At 40.1% G+C, this 25,991-nt stretch overlaps 2 protein-coding genes across 5 annotated transcripts; both read right to left on the bottom strand.

The window, feature by feature from the left end:
- Nucleotides 1–419: 419 nt before the first annotated feature.
- tnnt1 (troponin T type 1 (skeletal, slow)) lies at nucleotides 420–14,373 on the bottom strand. 3 transcript variants are annotated; one of them, XM_037088483.1, is made up of 16 exons: nucleotides 14,285–14,373; nucleotides 13,523–13,652; nucleotides 8,398–8,425; nucleotides 8,288–8,301; nucleotides 8,117–8,188; nucleotides 7,887–7,904; nucleotides 5,782–5,802; nucleotides 5,211–5,229; nucleotides 5,052–5,112; nucleotides 4,473–4,589; nucleotides 3,796–3,873; nucleotides 3,351–3,464; nucleotides 3,165–3,274; nucleotides 1,190–1,280; nucleotides 951–991; nucleotides 420–845 (listed from the first exon to the last, which is right to left on the bottom strand). In XM_037088483.1, exons 3-16 carry the CDS (start codon nucleotides 8,421–8,423, stop codon nucleotides 800–802), a joined length of 828 nt encoding a protein of 275 aa, XP_036944378.1. In that variant the 5' UTR covers nucleotides 8,424–8,425; nucleotides 13,523–13,652; nucleotides 14,285–14,373; the 3' UTR covers nucleotides 420–799. The 3 variants fall into 3 exon arrangements, with proteins under 3 accessions (XP_036944378.1, XP_036944380.1, XP_036944381.1); XM_037088485.1 differs by lacking the exons at nucleotides 5,782–5,802; nucleotides 13,523–13,652; nucleotides 14,285–14,373 and adding an exon at nucleotides 9,203–9,365 and having other exon boundaries at nucleotides 8,117–8,185; XM_037088486.1 differs by lacking the exons at nucleotides 5,782–5,802; nucleotides 13,523–13,652; nucleotides 14,285–14,373.
- A 714-nt stretch (nucleotides 14,374–15,087) lies between these two features.
- Nucleotides 15,088–24,124, bottom strand: pih1d1 (PIH1 domain containing 1). Of its 2 annotated transcripts, none has more exons than XM_037088481.1 (11): nucleotides 23,969–24,124; nucleotides 22,957–23,039; nucleotides 21,787–21,844; nucleotides 21,428–21,616; nucleotides 18,769–18,830; nucleotides 18,263–18,344; nucleotides 18,079–18,175; nucleotides 17,367–17,393; nucleotides 17,055–17,133; nucleotides 16,081–16,224; nucleotides 15,088–15,864 (listed from the first exon to the last, which is right to left on the bottom strand). In XM_037088481.1, exons 2-11 carry the CDS (start codon nucleotides 23,035–23,037, stop codon nucleotides 15,829–15,831), a joined length of 855 nt encoding a protein of 284 aa, XP_036944376.1. In that variant the 5' UTR covers nucleotides 23,038–23,039; nucleotides 23,969–24,124; the 3' UTR covers nucleotides 15,088–15,828. The 2 variants fall into 2 exon arrangements, with proteins under 2 accessions (XP_036944376.1, XP_036944377.1); XM_037088482.1 differs by lacking the exon at nucleotides 23,969–24,124 and adding an exon at nucleotides 23,643–23,791.
- Nucleotides 24,125–25,991: the final 1,867 nt, after the last annotated feature.

Genomic DNA, 25,991 nt, shown 5'->3' with positions numbered 1-25,991 from the left:
CAAACTTGTATGTCGTATAACAACGCTGCTCTTTTGTGCTGGCTCTCTGTTGGCTTTACACTTACCTTGTGCTAAGATATTTATCAAAAAGTGGGAATTGACTCAAAAAATGGGAAAATCAAACAGTGTAATGAATTGTATCCCTCCACACACAAAAGCATTTTGAGCGCTAAAAGGTGTCCTTGATATATTGATATATAGATTCTCTCCACGTCCACTCCGGGGCTCCATAACAGTCAAAAAACATATGCCTAAAGGAAAGACTCAAACACAAGACAAGAGCTGACCTGATTGGTTAAATCACATATAACAGATGGTGACTTTTTGCACGCATTCCTCAAGACAGAGAATCTTCAGAACTGTGGAGCAATAAAACCAGGACAAAATGAAGAAGCTGATTTCAGACGTTTGTTGTTCAACATTTATTCTTTCAGAGTGATTCTCTTCTTACTAACCCTGATTGAATTCCCTGACGTCATCACATAATGCATCTAAACCAGGGTAAAGCAGCTAAAAGCAGACCGATGACCCATCTTGGTGTTGTGACCCACACACAACAGATTAATAAAATAGCTCTATTTAATGCAAGTGCACAACTTTAAAAACTGGCCAAAAGAAATTGGTTGTGACAAGTGAAATCATTACTGAGTTTCTTATCGTGAAACATTCGATGTCTGTCGCACACACAGGGAAGGTCTACAGAGAGGACCATGGAGAGGAAACGTATGATTCCTCCATTCCTAAACTGCTTCCTTTGTTGTTATCATTGTGTTTTTTTCTTTCTCCTCTTTTTCCCCTTTTACTTCCAGCGACCGCCCACCTTCCCTTTGCCGTGGACCTTTTTACTGTAGCAGGGGAAGAGGAGGGGGGAGAAAGAAAGTAAGAGAGGGTGTAACAGGTAACAGCTGATATGCAGTTTATCACTGTTTTAAATAAAAGTAGCTACTCACAATTTTTGAGCATGTTGGATTCTGTTCAGCAGCACAATGATCTGCAGGAGACAAATAAAGCAACTTCAGAGGTAGCAGGAGAACATTAGAATAAGTCAAAAACACAAAGAACTTTCACTTACAGGAATATAGAAACAGAAAATGCAGCAAGGAAAATTAACAACTTTTTGGTTATTCAATTAACTGTCAGTCAGCACTGTTACATTCCAGTCCATTTCTGTGTGCGATCACAGTAGTACCTCATATCTCTGGTGCTTCATGTGCTCAATGAAGTCAAACTTCTCTGACTCCAGCTGGTAGATCCAGTTCCACATCTCTTGGGCCCGTTGCCTTAGTAAAACAGACAACATTTATTAGAATTTGGATCTACAGTTACTTTATCCATGTTTTTTAATGTTCACCTGGGTCTCCACTAAAATTCTGATAATCATAATATTAGTAGACTATAGGACCTTGATTTCAGACAGAGGAAGACAACAGCTGACTTAATCGTTCCTAGCTGGTGACCTTTGATTTTTGTCGGCTGAAATGACAAATGTAGGAGATTACATTAGATTATATCAGATATGGCTAGGCAGCCATGTAAACTAATGGCTGTAACGCCAATGATCCTGATCCTGACCATCTTACATGCAATAAAGAAACAACATTTAATGAGACCGGAGTTGCTGGAGTGTAAACATTTCTAAATCCAATGAAGCGCAAGACAGATATACCAACGTTAGTCTACACCATGGTAAAGATAGTAGCATCAGGACCCATTTCTATGCCACAAGGAAATACTAAACAGTGAATGTACAGCTTCTGAGCCTCCCACCCTGAACCTGACATCAGAAGAAAATGGCTGCTGTGTGAATCTGACAACATGAAAAGAACGGCACATCCATTACATAGTAATCTATGTAGTTAATATGATGAAACTGATCAAAAACTACTCGGTTAAAATATCAATTTTGGTTAATGCAAGCACATTAATTACATAATTATGAAGTACATAAGTACAACAATCAAATTGTGGCCATTTGCATATCAATAAGTTACAGTAAACATGTTGTGACTTTTGAAAAGGGCAACAACCACAGCTTTGAATATCATGGTGTCTTCCACAGAAAATTGAACTGAATATCTTGTGCTTCAAGATTACATACAAAGTCAATGCAAAGATGCGAAATGATGTAGATGCAGCTGAAAGGTTCAGCTGAATTCACACAAACACAAACGCCTTAAGTACATGCTGTATCTTGCTATCTTAAGGTCATATTAGGCTAATTTTCAGGTTCCTACTTTTATCTGGGGGTCCTAGTAGGTTTAATCTAGTAGGTTTACATACTTTAATTTTCAAAATATGCATAATATTTCTCATATGGTGCATCGCTGAAGCATCCTTTTTTCACACTGTGTCTTGAACACTCTGTTTTAGCTATGAAGTGAGTCATCATGCGTCTGTTCAATCTTTGGTGAGAGTTGCACATGTGCATTACTTAATGGGCAGGATGTAGCCAATCAGAGGTAGAGCTGGGTGGGTCATGCAGAGCAATGTAGTGTGATCTAAAATAACACTGTTACACCAGTAGCAACTTTTTGTCTGCTTACTGACAGGAGTGTATATAGGTTATAATAAATATATAAATAATATGTATTTATAGAACTAAAGTTATGGAAGTAAAGGCTCAACTCCAAACCAAGCGTTTCAGGCAGTGCAGAAGCACTCCTGATGGCATGGACTTCACATAACACAATAAAGGAAAGGCAAAAACCCCAAAAGCAGAATATGACCACTTTAAGGCACATGCACTGTATTGGATGTTTGGAGAACAACCACTTGCATGAGTAATGCAAAAATGATCCTTTTGTCAATTGTGCAAGTGACGCAAGCCGCAAATGCAATTTGCATTTGATGTGAACACATAACCACTCATAATACAGCTATATGCATACACACCTGCAACACGCAGAGTAGCTAAGAGACCTGCTTAGCCTAGCTTAGGTAGATTGCTATGCTGTGACTGGATCATTGAAAAAGGGATGGGGGTTATCTGAATGGTCAGCTGGTAAGCCATCTTGAAAATATCCTTGTTCTTTGTGTCAAAATCTACAATAGCATACAGATACATAGATTATATCACCTTTCAGTATAACAACACAGTTTAAAGCTGCAAGTAATGGTGCAACGTTATTGTTTGGATGTCTGAAATACAGCTGCAGAAGACTCACTTGAGCCCATCCTCCCTTAAATTGTCGATGCCCAGCGGCTGCCTTCTCTCAGCCAGAGTCTTCTTCTTGATCTCTTTGCCTGTTAGACGCTTGCCCCTCCTCGATTCAGCCTGGAACCGAACACACACAGTCCACAGTCATCCTCTGCAGTCATCAACACTTACATCACCTTCACTTCTGTCTGACCTTGGCCAGGAAGCCTCCGAAATTGGCTCCCATGCCGGAGAGCACTTTCTTTTTCTTGGCGTCATCATCAGCCTTCTTCTTGGCTTCCTCTTCCTCTTTTCTGTGACGTTCCTCCTGTCAGATGAAGAAGGCAGGAAAACCATATTCTCATGTTAAATTTGATCTCTGCGTACCTGGTGGGGAAATTTCATACAATGTTGAGCAGGTTTGTATAGATGTTATACATTAAAAGCGGTCTCACATAGTTTGATAAAATAGAGAAACGACAGTATTAGAGTACACTGAGTCCTCAGACAATAACATTTTATAGTTTGGGTAATAACTGTAACATAACAAGGCAACTGGATTATTGAGATACAACATAAAGCGCCTCTTACAATCTAGGCAAGTATATTACTGAGTGGGACCAGGTGATACTTTTGTACACTGTGAGTGTTTGTGTTACCGCAATCCTGTTCTGTCTGTCCTTCTCCTTCTCTGCTCTGACCCTCTGGATCTCAGCCCGCTCTGATCGACGGCGCTCCTGATGGAAAGCGAAGCAAACAAGTCATGACGCAAATTTACAGACTAAGCGTCATTTGGTTGAAAAGAAGAAAAAAACACAATCACATTACACTACTATATTTGAACTCAATTCAAAGATAAAGGCGAAAGACGTTTTGTTGTTCAGCAGCATCATCCCTCAAGTTCATACTGTGCGTCAGTGGTACTTAAGTCAAGTGCCATCAACAATACACCCATACAAGTACTACTCATAGACATCTACAACACAGGCCCTTAGTGCATACTACTGTTTGTAAGGAGGCGCAAGCCAAAAAGCTGGGGGACCTCTGATTAGATCCTTAACAATCAATTGTATTTATGAACTTATCAAAGTAGTAATCTACATTTACTGGAGTACAAAGGCAAATATTTCTTGCTGAATTTTAGTTAAGTACTGCATCACTGTACGAGTATAGTTTAAAGTACAGTTACTTTAAATGTATGCATGTTAACTTCCTACCACTGATGTGAAGATACATTCAGGATCTGTAAACTGCAGTCGCTGGCCAGTTTCTCCTTCCACTGGATCAGGTAATAAGTGTCCCGTTCATCTTTCTACACAGATCTAGGTTAACTTACAATTCGATCCTTGAGGCTGATAAGTTCTTCTTCATCCTTCTTCCTCTGCTCAAAGTGGACGTCGATCAGAGTATGCAGCTCGAGTAAGTCCTTCTCCATACGCTTCCTGTGGATGTCCTGATGGAACAAGGGAGTGATTATCATATGAGGCTAATATGATGAATTGCCCACCAATGAAAAGGTTCAAACAATGGAGCACAAAGGTGTGAGTCAATCCCTGTGAGTCAGAAGGACTCCAGCGACTGTTCTAGGACTCTGGGAGCTGATTTTTGGACAACTGAAGACATTAGGTAGGTTTTAATCTTCTTGATATGCTGCTAAAAGGACAGATTCAAAACTATAGCTTCCTGTAAACCTCAATGAGAACTGATGCCTGGCTGGACCAGCAAGAAGCATTTCAGTCTTCTGGTTGCTCAAAAGCAGAAAAGTGGACAAGAATCTGTGTAGTTTGACGTGCTTGGAGGGGTTACTTGCTCATAAATTAAGATATGCGTCATCTGCATAAAAATAATACATTTAGGCTGTATTTTTTGAAGCTGTGACAAAGTGGCAGACACAGAACTGACTACCATAACTTACATCGAAATCCACCCTCTCGCCCTCAGGAATCTTTGGAGGTGCAAGTTGTGGCACCAAGGGTCTGTAGAACACGAGGCAACACAAAATGCCAACAGTTTGAGAGAGTGCTATGACATTCGACTGAGACCAGAAAAAAAAAAAAGAATTGAGTGAACATACTTGGGTTTGGGGCGTTCTTCTGTTGATGACAGAGAGGAGAGACGAGAAATAAGATCACATGAGTGAATAAACGTGAAGCGTTACGCTCACACATGAAAATACGGATTTAAACATCTGCAACTTGTTAATAAAGCTGTTAGTGTGACTGAAAGCACTGCAAGCGTGGGACTGAGAAAATAAAAGGCAACATACTGTTTAGCATTTTCATTAGTTGTGATAAAACAAAACAGCAAAGACAAAAAGGTTTTTTTTTGTTTGATTGAATCCAAAACACTCACTTTACAAATCCAGGGTTACACTGGTTCCACACTGTTACATTTTGGGTGATTATGGTCTGAATCATACAACTGTTGAACTATTCAGGAGACCAAATTATTTGCATACTTAGATGTTCTTTGGAAGACAGTTGAGTCCAACGGAATTTAAAGGAATGGATCTAATTTTAATTGTTAGATAATTCATTTGAGTTAAAACTGATCGTAGTTAGCCAATGTGGTGTTGTGATTGAGGAGAGGACAGATTTTAAAGGCGTCTTTAACCCTTTGGGAACCACACGTCTACCATTTCTCACCTTCCTCCTGGGCATCTTGATCTGATGGACCAGCCACAAAAAGACAGATTGAAAGATGGATGGAAGGTAACAACAAGAGCAGACGGAGCAACAAAGCAGTCATAAAAGATGGGCAAAAAGTACACGAGAAGAGAAATGGAATAGAAGAGGCAAGACAAAGTGGAGGAAGCAAGGAAGAAAGGATGCGATGAGGAACAGGAGTAAGGAAGGAATGAAAGAAACGTATAAACAGAAGGTATGAGGAATGAAGAAAAGACAGTTGAAAGGAGGATAACATACATAAAAAAGACATGAAAAAGTAAAGAAGCACAGAAGGAAGGAGGGGATCAACACATCAGATGATACAGAGGCACACATGAAAGAAGAAAAGACTGGAAAGACAAAGTGTCAGATCAAAGATGGGGGAAAACGTGGACTCATGGAGGGAAAAGGTATGGAAGGATCGGAAGTCCCAGGTTCATTTTTGTAACTGCAGCAGCAGCAAGCTTAAAGAAATAGTTAGACATTTGGAAAACATGCTTACTGGCTTTTTGCAGAGTAATGATACTACTCATGCACTTATGTAGTTAATATGAAGCTAGCGCCAATTAGCTTAGCTTGAAGTGGGAAAAAACAGCTGTCCAGACTAAAGATCTCCAATTAACACCAGTTTAGAGTTGCTGGTTGCAAGAAAGCTGTTTTCTCCTCATTTCCAGCCTTCGTGCTAAGCTAACTGCTGGCTGTAGCTTAATATTAAAACACGCGAGTGGCATCGATCTTTTCTTCTAACTCACAAAAAGACAGTAAATAAGCATATTTCCCAAAGTGTTTAACTATTGCTTTAAAACTATCATTTCCCATCATGCAATGAGAGCCATTCACTGCCGGTAACATTTACCACTCACTGTTGCTGTAGGGAAATGTAGGTTTTTTTGGAACATTCTGTGAACATTCATTATTATATAATGCACATACTGATCATTTTGCACAAGAAGATTGGAGTTTAACTGATGTAAACATTTGTCTGATTTAGAATTTTTTTTGGGACAGTTAAACCTTAATTGTCAGGAATGCAAAGAAAGACCAGCCAACTGCTTACTAAAACGTTTTGCCCTAGTGTGTGATGGTCTAACTTTGGTCCTGCTCATCAAGGTTTAACTTCTCAGAGAACTAAATCTTATCTGTTATGTGCATGTGTATAATTACGAATGTCAGAATACATACAATGGTTGCAGCAGCAGAAACATTTTACAACTTTTTTAAAGGTAAGACATGTTCTTAGGCAGAACCTTCACACCAGTGTGATATTTCTATCGTCTTCGACTGCATGGCCACTCATGGTAAAACACGGATAGGTTTAACTGAAATTTAACAAGATAGCTGTAAGTTTCTGATATCTTTAAGATCCCGGTGTTGCTGCACAGACAGTGTTAAGCTACAGGGCAAGGAAACAGTCAACTATCTAACAAAATGAACCCAATGAAGACAGCTGCCTGTTGCTGCAGGAAATGAGCCTGGTGAAGGCAGATATTGTCAAAACCTTACCAATAAGTGTTAAGAAACTAAAAAAAACCCTGTAAACCTTAGGGTGATGGCATAGCTGGTTGATTATATCTGTGGGTTTGTCAGAATCAACTTTAGATCTTTAGAAATGCATTGATTTTCAAAGTAAACATTCTTACTAAAGCAGGCAAGATTACAGAAATATCACATTTAATTTCTGTTTTGGTTGTTTATACCTTTAAAACACTGACTGCAACAGCAGGCAATGGGAAAAAAAGCAGTCAAATGTTCATAACACTCACAAAGGCATGATGACCATGTCAATGGAAATATGCTCAGGTATGAATATTTATACATTCATATTTGCATGGGAAAGCTTTTTAAAGGCTTGATATCTTAGCTCACAATTGGTAACAACATACAATGCAGGTAAAAAATTAATTTTAACATCTACATTGTGTCTCATTGGTGGTCCAGGTGTAATTCCAAATCAGGTAGGCTACAAATAAGCAACCTCTACTTCTTCTTTTTAACAAATAAATGTGAAAAACATAATACAAATTTGCATTGGCTTTTAGGTCTAGCCATAAATGTGCCTGAGGATGGGCATGCAGTTACCTTACCTTGGTACTCTTGCTGCTCTGATGGGCCGAACCAGCAGCATCAGCCAATGGGAGAGCAGAATGGAGGGGAAGTTGAAAGGTGAGTTAGTGCAGTGTCACCCATAACTCACACAATTATAAAGAAGAGACACAATAAGAGAGCTTCTTTTCAACAATTTTGACCTGAAGACTTCCTCTACGACGCAGCAGTCAACATCTGCTTTGCATTCTGGGAGTTTTACTAACCCTACCTCCTGCATCCTCCTCGACCTGCTCAGTCTCCTCCTCGTGTTCGGGCTCAGCCTCCTGCTCCTCCTCAGCTTCTTAGAGGCAGGAGAACCAGAGACATAAACAGTGTTTCTTGTTCACTGGGTCTGTGACAAACAAAACAATGTGCGGCAAATATGGAAAACTCTACTTACCCTCTGCCTGCTCCCTGGGGAAACGCGGGAATAATCAGGTAGTTAATTAGTAACCAGAATAAACAAGTGATGTGAAAATAAAAAGCTGTGAGGGATACTGCTCTACTTACTCGTACTCCTCTTCTACGTCTGACATGGCTGCAATAAAGAGAAACCCATTAGGAGAGGATAACAGATGCAACGAAATACTCAGACGATTGAAAATGCACATGCATCAAAGTTAAGTGACATAACAACTGTGTTTGGTAACAGGAACCTTTTATACATCATGTGTTTCATAAAGCGTGGGCCCTCGCTCCACCTTCGCTTGAGAACTACTGTGAACTACTAGAACTACCTGTGAAATGTGAACAGGTGAACAAGTGCTTTTGGAGGATTTCACAACTTTCCCAGTCAGGTTGTTGTCCCCGTCCCAACCTGTTTGACTTGTGTCACAGGTATCAAACACAATATAAGCAGAAGTATACAAAAAATAAATGACGGTGATATGGTCAAATATTTAATACATCGTCTTTCAGCTGTTTTGAATGGAGAATGTTAGCCAAAGGTAACATTCTGTTTTATCTATGTTTTTTTGGAATGGGGTTGTAAATGACCATTTTTAAAAAAAAGATACCATCCACCTGGATTAAAAAAGATAATAAATTAAAAGGTGATTTTAAAATACTGAGCGACAAATATCATGCAAATGCTAGCTTGAAGACCAGGCTGCACATAAGTACAGGAGTGAGTCATCATAGCTAAATCACAGGTGGCCACAGTCCTGATTTTCCTGTGATTAATCACTTTGGAGACAGAGAAACACATACGGCACAAGCACGTAGAGACACATTGCACACCCGCATGGTTTCGGCTATAAATTGTCCCTCTGAGCTGCCATTGTCCTGGCATACAACCACGCACAGACAGACGTACACAGTGGGTGTGTGCTGACACCTTCCTGGCAGGCCGACGTAGGCAGATTGATGGAGCGTCAACAGGTGAGAATGTGACAAGGGTTAAACACAGAGAGTCCGAGAGAGATAGAGTTGCTCTCACTTTCTCGTTCCTTCCATCCATCTCTGTCTTTTCACTTTTGTCCTTACTCACCCTTTCTCCCGCCCCCTCCCGGTGCCTCTGACAAATTATGGGATGATTTACTTTGAAAACACGGAACGGGCGAACAACGTCAGTGACGAGAAACAACAGACATTTTCCTCACAGCCTATTTGGAATTGACATTTTAAGCGTACTGAAACGTAACACCTCCGCCTTAACAACTCTGTTCACAGTCTGACATGTTCAGTGGGAAACACAAATCTGTCAACAGTACCTTGGCGCAGATCAAATGTCCCTTCACTCTTTTATGTACCTATTTAGATACATTTCTACACTCTGTTATACATGATTCAAATCCTCTAACATTGCTTGCAGAAGTTGAAAAAAACTGATTTAAAGCGAACACAAAATTCATCAGGCGTCCCCATTTATTCTGCGATCCCTCTACACACAGCCATGCTCTCCCATCTCTCCCTCCACTCTCTGTCTTTTTGTCTTCAGGAACAATTTATAGCGGCCCTGGGACTGTGCGGTTGAATTTGCAGGGGCGGTAACTGTCGTCTGAAGCTCTGTCTGCTTTCTCCTTTGTCTGTTGCCGTGCCAGTGGGGCAGCCTGGCATAACCGGACACGACTGTTGCTTTCAACGACAACTCAATAAATCTCCCGTCATCCATGCGGCGTTTTGTGTTTACATGGATACGGTGGGATCAACTCAACTCACAGTTTTACATGCCAGTTTTAAAAAAAAGTTTACTTGCTCCACAGCCTTCATTTATTTTATTATTATCATGATCTAAATAGACAGGAAATTAAAGTCTTAAAAGAGTAGTCTGAGAGATTTAAATGAGAACATGCAGTTTACTGAGTGTATGGCAAACATGATGCCAAAGGGCAGGCAGCCAGTTAGTCTAGCTTACTGGTAAGAAGTGGGAACAGCGAGCTTGGCTCTGTCCAAAGGTCGCTGATATTAGTATAACTCACATGATAATATGAAAGGGGTCTCACACTGTGACTTATCTACCAAGGGTTATCTCTTGTATCTGCAGCTTTTCGGTGATTTGTTTTACTGTTTTGGTTCATCTCAACACTCTCAACCCATCTTTTTTTTGTTTCTGTTTTTTATTGAAGGCTGTAATTAACTCACTGTACCAGTGACCAGCTGGTAATCATAGTTGAGCATTTCATAGTTCAGGAGACAGATACTACACTCAGGAGCAGGCGGAGACCATGTGGATATTAGACACATGAATATTTGACTTATTCTGTCACTTTGCGCAGCACTAAGTGAATAATAAAAGTTGATGTGCAAAGAAGAAACTGTTAAAGGTGATGATACGTCAACCCTTTGGGAACCACTTGTTCCCACTTCTCTCACATTGCCAAAACAATTAGCAAATACAGGTTGAAACAAAGATAAGAAAACACATGGTGAGCTTTTAAGGGCCTGGAAGATGGATTATTGTAACATTTGGACAGAGCCAAGCTCGCTGTCACAGGGTTGTCTGCTAGCTTCATGGTCACTGTAAGGATAGAAGAAAGTATGACTTTCATCTGAAAATGTAGGTTATGATATTTAAGTGGTACGAACTACAGAGAAATGCATTTAGGGACAGAAAGCACCAACATGGGATTTGAAAATAATTCTTATCAAACCTTTACCACAAGAATTACTTGGAGTTCAGTGCCTTGCTCAAAGGCTCTGTCTGCCAGTCTTAAATGGAGAACGAAGACCCAAGGTAACGTAACGGTAAAACCCATGAATAAGCATGTGATGGATGATAGAGGGCCAGTGGGGAGAAATGACGGATGGATGAATGAGAGGTGAACATTTCAACACCTCTGCTGGAACAGTCAGGAACCGCCTGCTAAATGGAGGGGTGAAGGGGGACCGGGGGATTTGAGAGAAGAGTCAAAGAGTCAAGTTCCAATGGGCAACAGGCTCAGGCCTTGGCAGGGTTAATTTTAGTCAAGGGCAGTGTGTGTGTGTGAATTAAAGGAGTGCAACAATACCCCATTAGTGTTAAAGAGAGGGTATTGTAGGCTATTAATATATTTTAGACAGGAGAGTAGAGGAGAGGAGAGGAGGGGAGAAGCAAACATGATGGTAAAATCCTTTTGAAAGAGAATCCAGCTCTGATAAAACCACCATACTAAATGTGAAGCTGGCTCGTACCTCACAGTGTTCGAATTGGCTTTAAGTGTCATTTTGTCTTTTTAGCAGTAAAATAGCCACTATGTGTCTTGCCCATGATCTCTTTACAAATCACTCATCATGTCAAAATATCACACTCACGTGGCAACGCAAGAGGAGTCGCTAACCAGATGACAAACAGGTCAACTAGCCATTGTAAATGTTCCGTGCACACACACGCACGCGTGCACACACACACACACACACACACACACACCAACTGCATAGATTACATTTGTGTACACAGACAGATGTTTAGACTGTTAAAATCTGTGTAAGTGGCTCGTGCCGACTGTACTAAAAGCAAAGAAACTATGTGAAGGGCGGTAGGCTATTCACACACAGTCACATACTGTAGTCCCCTCACTAAAGCCTAATTAGCTGTCAGACATATGACATATGACAGATAGTAAATAAAGTAATGCAAGCTTAATAGCAGTGCTGTGGCGTAGATTTGGCCCGATGCTTTTATGCGGCCTCTCTGTACTCGTAATACAGACATTGTTTGGCAAGTGGCGTTTTACTGTGAGGTCATTGTTATCCTTCCAGTGACTGAGCTACAGAATAAAATCCCCAACCGCAACAAGACCACACTGACACAGAAACACAAAACACAAGTTCATATAAATACTCTACATCCAGCTTAGTGTGTGAAGTTGTAAATATCAGGGTGCCTGCTACAGTAAGTGGAGGTGACAGACACATAAGGCCATAGTCAACACTTACAAGGAACGATGATTTATGTTGGTTTTTTTGTTTGTTTTTTTTTAGCAAAAACTTAAATAACAGTCACATTTAAAAAATAATCATATTTTTTCACCTACTACACTTTTCCCAGCTAAATGGGCTTATATGGGGAGAGGTTTTCCGTACTGGAATCAAAGATTACAGACAGTACAGACTGCAAAGCCCTGTGAGGCACTGTAACTTTGATCTTGGCCTATGTAAAGTTGTGTCGACTAGCTTCTGGTGCAATCTTTGTACTTTTTAGGATTCACTTTTGCTGGCTTTTTGGGGGATGTTTGCAGATGTTTTTTTTTAAATATCCATCAATGCACTTGCTGTCACTCTAATACAATGGAGGTAAACTGTTGTTGTTTTTTTTTCTACGGCTTAAAGCAGGTAAAATGTCATTTGAAAATGTCATCAGCCGCAATTATATTAATTGTCTTTAATTCCATTCACCTCCATTATGCCGGTTTAGCTAAGGATGTTTCAAAAAATCTAAAACCCTGTAAACATTAGTTAGATTTTCTTGGCAGTTTTATTTTGAAAGTTACTGTAACATTTTTTTTAAAATGAGCCATTAATTTCACAACAATATGAAATTAACACAGCTTGAGATATGTTTATTCATGTGTTATATTCTCGTGGCAATTAAGGTCTTTTTTAAATTAAAAAAATGTCCTCCTTGATGATGCATTTAGGGGTGCTCAGACACCCAAGATTCGTGACTGCTACTGAGGCAGGTTAGTGACAAGTCATGCAAATGCATGGTCAAGTTGAGCAGAAACATGATGCTGGGAACCCTCAAATCATCCTTTAACACACAAAGAAGTGTTTTTAAAGAGCTAAACAAACTGAATACATCCCACAAGGTGTCCACTGAGACATTCATCTTTAAATGTTTGGTTAAATGTAATTCTACTGTCATCCTTTGAGAACATAACCTTGCGAAGACATGTAAAAGGACAGACAGACAAACAGGCAGACAGATAGACATACCTGTATGAAGGTGTGGTGTCACCAGACACAAGAGACAGACGGAGACAGACAGAAAGAATGGCTATTGTACAGAGTGAGGGTGTTTTATACAGAGAGGTGGAGGGGCAGTGAGTATGCGTGTTTGCATGCTGTGAGAATTACTGAGGGTCCGAGTGTTCAATACAAGAATAACTGTGAGTATGCTCGCACAAATGTGCAGATTTGCGTGTGTGTGTGTGCGCGCGGTGTGATCAGGGCTAGGGGCCACAGGCGGATTAAGCAGAGGCAGAAAGATGAGCACCTCGCAGGATTAGGGAGAATAGAGGGATGACCTCACTGGACAAATGGAGGGGTGCCACAGGTGGAGAGGGGGATGACAAAATGAAGAGGGAGGGTGTGACAGATGGAGGGAGCGAATGCTGGCAGGGGGACTGGCGACAGAGAAGCAGAAAGACAATGGTTATTATACTTTGAGTCATTAAAACTGACCAGCTCAGACAGAAATGAGGAAGAGATGCATGACCAGGGGAGGAAGCAGAGGGTCTATGTGGGGTCTAAACAGAGAACTGCACGGGCCATTTGCCTTCAGCACCTGTAAAGAAGTTAGCATCTACAGCTACCGCATTAGAGTTTCACATCTTCAAAAGAACAGCTTCATGTTTTGGACACGATGCATATTTGTTTCCTCAGTGAGAAGATTGATAAAACTGTCACAGGGCCAGAAGCAGCCTGCTTGTATAGCTTAGCACAGAGACTGGAAACAGCTAGCCTGGGTTTATCCAAAGGTAACAAAACCTGCTTAAATAGAACTTTTAAACTCAATAATCAATAACTTTTATTTAATTAGTTTAATCCATACAAAGCCGTGTCAAAACTGGCACACTTTGTTAGTTTTGGATAGAGCCAGGCTAGCTGTTTCAGTTTTTGTGCTAAGCTAAGCTCACCAGCTGCGGTCGACAGTCTCACCATCAAGACGTGAACATCTTACTGATTCTAATTCTTCCAAAAACATTGTACAATTTCTTTAAAAAGTACTACTGATGAAATCAGGAAAACACACTACCTTGTTTTACAGGGTTTAACGGCAACTAGCGGTGAGGTTGCCGACTGCAGCCAATCCTGCAAAAAGGTTCTTTAAATCTTTACATTAATTCATTGCCACATAAAGACAAACTAGCAAGCTCAGAACACAGTGTTGACATAATATCACTTTTCTTTTATTGCCATAAAACTGCTATGGGGAAAGTATTAGCAAATCTCCTGAAGATACGGAGTGATGTCTAATATTCACTCTCTTAATTCTGTTTTGGTCTCCACAAACTCTTAAATGCTTTTGTTTCTAAAAATTGCAGACATAGCCCAGACAGTTTCAGTTTCAATTTGAAAGCAGACAGTTGTTAACAATGCCTGGAAAAAAGCAAATGGCGTTTTTCCCTCTGGACCCACCCACTCTCTCACTGTATGAGGGCAGAGTGAGGCGAACAGATGTGGATGCTCAGCAACAGGAGGAAGAGAGAGATAAAAGAGGAGAGAGGGAGGGTTAGTGTCCGACAGAGAGATGACCAGAGCCGATCCAGAAATAGAAGAGTGACTGCTTCTCTCATTTGCTTTTTCCATGAAAGGGGAGGTTTCCAGCTCACAGGAACAGCCCACACAAAATGTAACCATACAACATTTGATCTCCATGTAGTGGAGGTCACTGTGATTGCTATGTGGCAAAATGTAAATGTTAAAGTGGTCAGATAACATAATTAAAGTGTTCTTCTTAAGTATCTACTGAAAACAAGCTCTTTTTTTTTCAATGTAGCCAAGCGGACAAAAAAAAAAAAAAAGAAAGAAAAAAAAAAAAAGACAATTAATACAATGTGGTGAATATGATTTTCATTTATTAAGGCAGCTTGGTGACATAAGATGTAACTGAAATACTTGGAGCCTGTGGGTAACTGTTTGTCTGCTGATTCTGGCTGCTGAGGTCTGGAGCTGGTGAAAAATGTGGGTGCAGTTCATGGAAGAGACACATTCTTGAGATTGAGCAGGGCTTCTGTCGAGCTGCTCAGTCGCCAACTGGCCAAAGGCAGATGAGGGGAAACCTCCAACTGTCACTCTGGGAGTGTACGGTACGCTGTAAGAAATAACACACTTGGCAAGGGATTGTTACTTGGCCATCATTATCAGAATGTTTTACTTTTACTTTGACAAAAGGTGGTGATAAATCATTTATGTCAATGATAATATAACTTTACTAAAATTGGGGGGTTTATTTCATTGTCTGTGTTCAATTTTTTAACCTTGAATTACATATTTGGATATGTTCATTCCCAGAACAATCTATTGCAGTGATTGATGCTTACAGATGTTCACAGACAACTTCTAATGCTACCTGACAATGCAAACAATACCTATTTCAAAAGCAGAACAAAAGAGAAAAAGGATGAGGGATTCAGGGGAAATTAGTACAGTAATCTGAGAGCAGATTTGCACCACTCAAAAAAACATGACAGTGAAGAACACAAATACATTTGATTTAAAAAAAAAAACAAAAAAAAAGACACTTTTATTATCACAGCATTGTTTTAATAAATAACTGGACAGTTATGAAGACTAGTCTCATGAAGACACCACAGGCATGGTGACTGTAAGGATCTGTGAAAGACAAAAAAGGAACAATGTTATATAGTGATATGTTAGTTTATAAGTGCAGCAGATGTTGTTGGTGCATTACTTCTGAACAGTGTGTGATGTGTTGATTACACACTATTATACCCATTGCCATTTTTTGGTAGCACTGCTTGCTGGTTGATGCTGCAGTACAAAATTGTTGTGTGGAGTATATATAGTGTCTGTGTGCAAGATCTGTACCTGACTGTTGTTGTTGTACTGTGCCACACTGTTCTCCTGGTCAACAAGGAAGGGATGGAAGATGTCGAGATGGAAGAGGGAGGGCCGAGCCGTCAACACTAGTCGGTCCTCACCAACATCGAGAACCAGAGAGCGAGAAGACGTCTGCACAGGAGACAAGTTCACCCGGCTGACACTGAGCTTTTGTATATGCACTTGTCAATGATGTACTGTTACAGATATGATGACTTTGACATGACAATGTGTTTAGATGTAGCAAACACTATGCTAAACCTAAAACTTTGAGCTGGTTGGAAACTCAGCCCACCGCTGACTATTTTACAGTATGCTTAACTTCAAAACAAAATGATCTTATACAGGGGAATAAGCCATGAGTTGAACATAACATTATGTTGTGTTGTGAAACGTGCTGTAACAACTTGGTACTTGCCCTTTCTATTGAGTTGATTTGTGCTTGAAAGAAGTCAGAGATGTGGCAGGAGCCTACTTCTCTAGGTGTGCTAATCTGCTAAATCAACTGTTGTTGCTGCTAATAAAGTTCAGTGACTTGCCATAAAAATATATTTGCAGATAGTGTCCATGTTTTGCTCAGCAGATGCACTGGGACACATTTAGATTGGAAGTTGGGAATACTCAGAACTGAACTCTACAGCAACAATGTCTCTTTGAGGATGCAGTTTAACTTAATTTAAATGTTTAGTTTCATGCTGATGCTCTCTGTTTTGTCATAAAGCTCATTTCCTTCCTGCAATGATTCAAAATGAATCTCCATAAAAAAATGCAGTATGTATAAATCTATATTTGACCAACAATAGTTTGTTGTAGTCTGCAGAAAGACAGAAAATAATCAGCATCACAAAGTATCTCCCAAATTGTGTCACTTAACCACTAAATCACTGTTCATATCTGAGTTTGGGGCAGACCAGAGTAAGGGACACAGTAGACAAGTGGAGTATATGTAGTATATGTCTTACCAGCCCAGGTAGTTTTATTTCTGCTATAAGGTATTCAGGGTCTCCAACAGGTGGCTCCACAAGCAAAGTGAACTCTGGTCTGTAGGCGGTGAAGAAAGAAGAGGTGACAAGGAGAGTGAGGAGTGAATACATTGAGACACGAAAGACACAATTATTGAGCATATTTGGTGACTTTAAAAAGCAGGAATGAGAAACAGAGCAGAAATACTGGGCCCAAATCAATAAAAGTAAAAAAAAAAACATATCAAAGTGTCTGGTGAGTTGCTCTGACTTAACATAACACCTCAAACAGGGGGATGAAAAGGGCTTCACCTTTTGGCTGTAGCACTGGAGCTCTCTCTGTAGGAAAAGGAACAGATCATCGAATCATAATATTGCACATCTTAAACTCACTGTAAAACAACGTGTGTCAGTGTCATTTTTATTTATTTAAGGCAAAAATAAGAGAACGTTTTCAGCTCTTTTTAGTTTTGATTACACTACACTAATAATGATATAGTACATAATATGGTATTGTTGTAGAATTTTGGGGATCTGCACTGGAGTTAACTACAACTAAACTAATGCAAGGATCAGTGGTGGAGCACAGGAAGGATATTTCTACCAGCTGTAGCCAGTTAAGCCAAGCTGGTAAAAATAAAACGTATTAAGGAATGCGCAAGTGTGTCCCATTTACTGTACCCAAAGATGGTTTTCAAGGCGAGCAGATTCCACTCTGGTTGTCTCCAGTTTTCCAGATTTTTTTTTTCACCTCTGTCAATAGTTGGTTGTTTTGTAAACAGCATTTCACAACTACTGAACAGATTTCTATGGAATTCTGATGGAGTATGGGTCTCGCATGATGAAACATGTATTTATGTGGCTGGTATCCATGAGTTGGTAAAATCTGATGCCAATCCTACATCTGGTGATATTAAAGTGGACTTTTTTTTTAGAAAAATTAGAACCCTGTAAGAAGTTTCAAATATCAACCATGTTTTCTGTTGAGCAGTCCATTCAGACAGAGACAGACAGAGGAACGTACTGAGGCTGCAGCTCTTGTATCACCGGCCTGCTCTTTGTCCGGATGTTCTGCTCACTGACAGAACCCAAGAACTTTCGGTTCTTCAGCACTTTCCAGTCTGCAAAATCATAAAAAATAATCTCAACAACTGCTACCAACATGAAGATCAAACACACGTACAAAGACCAAAAAATAAACTACTTACCTCTACTTAGCTCCAGACTGTATTTGTTCTCTAAACCCTCTACAGACACCAGAATAACAAACTGCTGGAATAAGGGATCCTTCTACAAGACATGGACATACAAACACATTTCACACTGTTATGAGCACTTCTGCTTGTTTTCATGCAGCATTTAGACTGCAGTCATAGGAACCCTAAAAGAATGCGACTGTGGCACTGGGAGGCCCTCTGTTGGTCAAAATTGGAACATTTCAGAAGATCAGCACAGATAAATACAAATTAATTCTTGATTCTTTAAAACATTGCAAAATGATATGCATGAAAATATCACATATACATATTAACCAACTTTAACTAAATTATACAGACGTGAACTTAACAGTAAACCTCCACAGTTTGACATACATCACCCCAACCAAGTATAACATCTATATTGTTTTATCTAACATTCAATAATAATTACAGAATTAGAATGTTGTAAACTTAACAAACAAACAAAAAACAAGATGAAACACAAGAAAACACACCTGGCACTTTTGGAAGAACTCCTGGTTAATGACCACATCATACGCTGTGCAACCCTGAGAGTCTAAAATGGAGAGAACATTTATTTTTTTTAGAATTAAAACATCCGTACCTTTCTATTAGCACCATAACCAGAAATAAAACATGGGGACCAACAAAGAATAAAATAGCAGAGTTCTAGCTGTAAAATGTGCCGTGTGTGAATTAAAAATATATTGAGACAATAAATCAACACCAGATATTAATCAACACTTACTATAGACCTGGAAACCACTACATATATAAATCCTCTGACCAAATTGTAATGACGACATCTAAATGTGATAAATGTTTTTGTTAAAAAAGTGTTGTAAAGACAAGCCAAGTTCAAAACTGGGGCCACAGCTGTTGTCCCCAGTTGACTGGTGTTGAGTCCCTCCACTCCTCTCACGCATTTTAGATACAGAGTCATGAATTTGATGTCTTCCAGCTTTCAGAGTAATTTCTCAGGTCCCCTCCAGCAAACTTAATATCACAGGAAGTTCACATCCACCATTTTTCCATGACGTGAACTGTCTGCTTGCAGGATGCATAATCTCTTAGATCTGTTTAAACAATTTTCCTTGACATGACAAGTGAGAAGCTGCAAAGACCTCCCGCTGAGGTCAGCAGTGAAGAAAGAGTTACCAGTAGTTGATCTTTCCTGTTGCAGGGCACTGGGAGCTTTAATACCTATGACAGGGTACAGTGACTACATAGGAACAATGCTTCCCATTAATTACAGAGACTCTGGCTGGCCACCTTGGTCTACTTTCCCCATAGTTTTTATCATGATCCAAAAATATGCTCACCATTAAATATATCTGATATCATGTGCCTCTTGCTTCAGCTAAATGCCTCCTTTTCCTGCTGTACGCCCACACACCAAAGACTGTCTTTCTTGCTAAACTAGGCACTGTTTTCCTTGGTCTGTGTTATATTTAGCAGCCACTTCCAGTGCTGTTTTGTGACAACTGTGCCTGACAAAGGTGAGACAACATCCTCCATCATTTACTATGTTTGATAAAGGAAAACAAGTGACAGTGTTTTTAAACTGCAGCTCGGTAAAGAAAACTGTGTAGGCATGTGGACATGCGTTCATTTGCACGTCCACAAAACACAACTTGTGTTCTCTAGCAGCAAGCTCAATCAGACAGAAAAAAAACAATAAACACTACTCAAATTACTTGGGTTATTTTAGTGTTTCACTTGATTGTTTATCCTGTGACATATCTGAATTTTTATTATGTGTTTTTGTGAATATTTTTGGGTCCCAAAAAATAATGTGACACATTTCACTGACTTTTATTGCATATCCATGCACATGTATATCACAACCGTATCCCAATATTCATAACTAATTTTGAGGTGAAAGAAACTTTTCAACACTGGAGCGGCTGAAAATGTAAATGCGTTCCACAATGTCTCAGGACACAACGATTGCTACAGAAGTCAGTGATAGGCAAGTTTGCTGAGGCCAAAGCACGAAGGGTTAGATTTGTATGATGACTATGATCTCAACTGTGCCACCTGATCATAAGAAGAAGATGAATATAGTGACAAAGAAGAGCAGGACTTATACAGGAATAAAGGAGCGGGAGGATTACAGGGACAGAAAAGATGAAGAGAAAGTAAGGGACAAAGGCAAGAAAGACATGAATATAACATTCCATGGAGAGAGAGGCAAAATAGGGAAAAGGAGGCAGCGGAGCTTCTATAATTTCTTATTCATGTTGTGTCATTTATGAATTAGCCTCTTAAGTGTTCTCTAAGTGGACACTAGAGGAATATGTCCTAGCATGACTGTGTAACCGAGATCTAGCTGAGCCTGTGCCAGGAATTCAAAGGTATGATTAAGTATTTGAACCCATAGGCTTTAAATTGTAGTCTATGGCTTTTTTGTTATATTTGCTAAAATTGTGATTATGATCTGACAGTAGAATAAGAAATAGGTCTGCCATGTAAAAATCCACTGTCTGTGGCTCCACCCAGTGGCTGTAATTCGATTTGAAAGAATCCACCGCTCCCGGATCAAAACAACCAATCAGAGCCTCGTGCATGCTGCTGGCAGCCCCCCCTCCCTCACACAGTGCGTACTGGACAGTGCGCACTGGGCAATGCCCCTCCCCCACACAGGTGTAGTGTCTGCTTTTACCTGGTCAGATACCTTCAAGCTCAAACTTAAACTGTAACTTTCATAGTGATATGCCATTAGACTCATCATCCAGAAGTTTTTTGGCGATGACTCATTGTCTGTTGCCTGGGACTGTTCTTTCCGAGAAATTGCTCAGAGTATAAGATGTAAAGTTTCTGTAGAGTTTCTGTATTCAGTGTGATGATATTCAATTTTGCCAAAAACCTCTGTAGTCTCATTTAGCCACTTAGTAGCAATATTTTAGAATTCAACTGACACGATTTTATGTTGTAGAACAAAATGGAAAAAAAACTCTTCAGTTAACCACAGACCTTATTTTAGGCATTTCCCTGGCAAGGGAACCAGAAGGGCAAAAATGCTATCTTATTTCTGGGTTTTAGGACTCTTTCCTGCAGTAGTTTATCTCTCTATCTCTATCTCCAAACTATCATGTCATCAAAAAATGAATAAAGATAAACAGTACATAATTTGTGGCTTTTGTTACATACTGTTATCTGTTTCTGTGTGTGGCTCGCCAAGGCTCATGGGAACTCTGAAACCGCTGGGATCCTCTGATTGGAGCAGCTCCACTAGCTCCTCTCTGGAGAGTTCTGGTGGTGGTGGGACTGAGTTCGACTGACAGATGTTGATAAAAACCTTCTGCTTGCCAGGATCTGACAGAGTCTTCACACACATGCCTAGGAGGGATCGATGAGAAAGAAAAAGAAAAAGAGTGAAAACACAAGTAAAAGAAGAGAGAAGAATAACAAACAGAGATGAAGACAAAAACAAAAAATGCTTGAGCAATCTGAGGCGCTGTCTTCCATATATGAGGATTTCATGGAACTTGAATAGTGGAGCTACTTACCAGGTTGTGGTCGAATTACTTTGGAGTCTGGATTTTCAGTCGGCACCTTTCCCATTGTCTAAATAGATGACCAGCAGGAAGGTTATTTTAGTAATGGTTCGCAGACCCATTTTACATATCCTTTTATACATACTAAGAAGGAAAAAAAATATTGTTGCATAAAATGCTTCTGTGTCGGATAGTTTATAAAAGCATGAGGTATTCAAAAAGCAGAGAACATAAAGTAGTCAAGGCAAACGGAGGCATACAAAGTGAAATGTATGACAATATGTTACTGGCATGGCAGGACGAACGACTGTATGCCAGGTTTCACTACACTGAGCATTTTGTTGACATCAGATCACAATTAGAAGCTTTTTAATACAATATACCCATATATAGTAGTATATACTATACTTTTACTTGAGGGGCTTTTGCTGCAGGATTTTACTGGCCCTCTATGGGAAAGGGAAATCGCAATCCATGCCAATCTATAATTAGATGGATTCTGGAAAGCTACAGGGTTATCCAAACAAAACTAAATTCCTGAGGATGGAAAGAAAAACAATTACGTAATTTCCAAGCACAACAGCACAGTGTTATGACAGGATCTATCACCTTCCCAAATCTGATTCCCAAGATTGCAGTTTTACATTTTGTGTACAATAAATAAATGAAACAACACTAAATTTCTTTGCTTGCTTGTTATTTGCTTTGTTGTCAAGCGGTGGGTCTAGGCTTTCCCCCATTTACAGTATATGTGCATATGAATTTGTTAAATATTGTGGTGCTGTCTGCCCTCACCCTGCTGCCCCAACACATAACAGCTTGGACAAACATCATTTGCTACCACAGATAAGATGATGATAAATGTACCAAACAAGCATTTTCCCATAAGCCTGGTCTATATAATTTGTAGGCCTTATGACATCACAAAGCTTTCCTTGGTATGCTTAGGGGTGAAAAAAACTGCATCTCTTGTGATTTGGATATTTCACATGGGCATAATGCTATTTTGATAAGTTCACTTGATAACTTAACAGCACCCAACATGCTGTACTATTCCTTTGCAGCAAGACTTGCCTTTGAGAAAAGAAATAACACATTGCTCATTTATAAAAGGGCATGAATTAATTAGCATTAAACTGAGCCGTGATCCCCTTAATCCTAATTTACATCAAACAATATTACCTGTAACAGCAGCTGCTGGTAGAGCTCCTCTTGCTGCTGTAACTCCAGCTCAGAGTTGAGGAGCGAAGAATCTGACATCATTGCTAAGGACAAAAAATAGTCGATGAACCCAACTTTCACACACACGGTCTAACAATAAATGACTTATTCTGAATAATGATGAGAAAAATACCCTCTGTAATGTGAAGGGTGATCACTGATCAACACTTTATAGACCAAACATCTCACAGATTAATTCAGAAAATAATCAACTGACAACAAAAATTGCCAGTTACAATTTATGCTGATAGCTGGACATGATGATGATGATGACATTGTCAGGGATATTCATTTATTTTATTGTTTACTTCTTTGTTTTCAGAGCTTAACAAGGACCTACAGAGCTGTGCAAGACATTGTTCAACAGTTTTCACAGGCTAAGGGACGATCATCATGAGAGCAGCAACAAGAGCAGCAAACGAAGTGACTTTTACTACTGTCCTGCATGAAAGGATGTAAGTTGTTCTGTGTGCAGCCTGCTGCTGTATTTCTGTACAAATGAACAACACAGTTGCAATAATAATACGACAATACTGTTAGTGGAGTGTTAGCTGACTCAGGACTAAGGAAACCGAGTGGCACTGAATTTTAATCACTAGGACTGTCTTTCAGAGAAATGGAGCATCTGCGGGTGACTGAGATGTTACCTGTTAGCCCTCATCGCCTACATAGCCTTTGTCCGGGTATTTGGACTAATGTTAGAGAAATATGTTTGGGTGTACATTCTTTCTGTCAAAATTCAAATTTGCTAGCAAAACTAGCCACCAGTTAAGGCTAGGAAAACTTCGTCGTCTTGGTTACATGTCCTCTCTAGAGCCATTAGCACAGCGCTAGCTAACTAACGTTAGCTCCATAGCGGTGAATACTAGCCAACTGGCTCCGCTGGCTATCCAATAATTCTCCACTCTGCTGTGTCTAACATCTGTTTATTGGGTCCATTCTAACAGCACACAGTGAGTAACTCTGGGTTTACCTTCGGGTCCGCGCTGGTTACTGTTTTGGGATGTCACGTTGGTATTCGGTGCGGCGCCAACACTTCCGGCACAGGTCTTTCAGAATAAAAGGTTGTTTTGTTTGCATCAGTTATGACAACGTTACCGAGCGTGTTGCTGCTTTACTAGCAGGCTCTCACACGCGGAACAGCTATGCCCGTCACACGTTGACTACCTGGTATGCACTGCAGTAATTGACTGCAGGATTACTCACAGAAGACTGTTGCAACACGAAAATGGTTTGAAGGTCTGGAGGAAATGAGCAACCCATCAGTTGTATTAATTGGAAGTGAAATAGGGATTGTCTTCATTTCCATCTTTCTGTGTCTCTTCCTTGCAAATGCGCTTTCCTTGTGGGGAATAAACCGAGCTACAGCTGAACAGCCTGTTGTGTGTCACTTGGTTTTGTGGATCCTTTGGTGCCAGTCCTGCAGCGGTCCCTCTGACAGCTGGCTTGTGGGACTAAAGGAACTGCTTGTAACTGATATGGATGGCGATGTGTGTGCACTACAGGGTCAGATGCTGACAGTGGGATGTTGCAATCCATCACTATGACTGTGAACGAGGAAAAAGCAACCTGCTCTTCCAGCCTGGTAGCTTGATAAAGTTATGTCAGAAAGTCCCGGGAACAGACACACAATGCACAGACAGTGCCCTGCACCACTTGCACTTTCCCTCTTGCACGCAAATGGCAAAAGTGCTCATCTTCTCTGTCCTGAGGCATCTGATTCTACTGACACTGCTAATTTCACCCCATATACTATGGCAACTGCACACCATGATGTGCTCAAGATGGGTATGGCTTTTAACATGTGATAAATGCATGCTTTTGTATCAGCTCTTTTCATCTATCATTAATTTATTGTTTGATAAGAATAGAGGCTCTGTTGTGATGTTGAGGACTGCTGCTGCACTGACAAGCCCTCTGCTTGTAGCTCCACTGACTGTCCACGATAGAAGTTAGATCTTGGCAAGAGTTATGTGTCTTTGTATTTGGCAGCACAAAATGTCATCAGTCATCCAGTTTTGCAAGAGACATGTTCAATATTCCATACACAGTTTGTCATTAACTGTGACCAAAGATGGGCATGGAAATTCAATAGTTTCTTTGTAGCATCCCACCCACTATAAAGGCAGAGAAATTAAGCCTTTCTCTTACTAAGTGCATCTTCATCTTCATCTTCATAATGAACACAGTGCATCACAAATTCTGACCATGTTCTGTAATCTATATGAAGACATGACATCCATAATTACCTTGTAAACTAATGTTTATTTGGATTGAAAGTCAATACAAATGCAAAAGTATCAAGTCAGCTTCATTCCCATATATTTACTGACCAACATTTAACTGAGAGGAAAAATGTCTGGAGGCAGGCAAACACATCCACTACTCTGAACTGCTCCACAAGACACATTTTTGACCACCGACAAACAAAAATGTTACATTGTGCACATGAGACTCTCATTGTCTCTACCATACCATTATTTGAGTCATAGCAGTTACTGTTTTGGATGGAGAAGCAGATACTGTGAGGTGAGCCTCAGCTAAAATCACTAGCACAACCCGGTTCCCATCACTGTGGCACCTGAGATGAGCCGGGCCAGACAGAGAGACAGATTTATCAGTGAGTCAGTTTAATACACACACACACACACACACACACACACACACACACACACACACACACACACACACACAGCCAAAGATGCACGCTTAAGTGCGCACTCACATGCACACAAACACAAACAGTACAGTGCCTTTCAAAAGTATCCACCCTCCTTGAACTTTTCCACATTGTGTCACGTTTTAACCGCAAATAGAAATATATTTTATTGGGATTTTATGTGACAGACCAACCGAGTGGTGCGTAATTGTGAGGTGGAAGGAAGGAAGGTGTTTTTTTTTTCTTACAAATAAAAAACAGAAAAGACCTTTGGCGTCAGCTTCTAAACACAGAGGGAGCATTCACAGAAGCAGCATGTGACATCATCCACGCTGCG

The sequence above is a fragment of the Acanthopagrus latus genome, chromosome 23 (assembly GCF_904848185.1).
Source record: "Acanthopagrus latus isolate v.2019 chromosome 23, fAcaLat1.1, whole genome shotgun sequence".
Classification (NCBI taxonomy): Eukaryota; Metazoa; Chordata; class Actinopteri; order Spariformes; family Sparidae; genus Acanthopagrus; species Acanthopagrus latus.
Note: the sequence above shows the minus strand (reverse complement) of the source record. Positions and strands in the feature narration are given on the sequence as shown.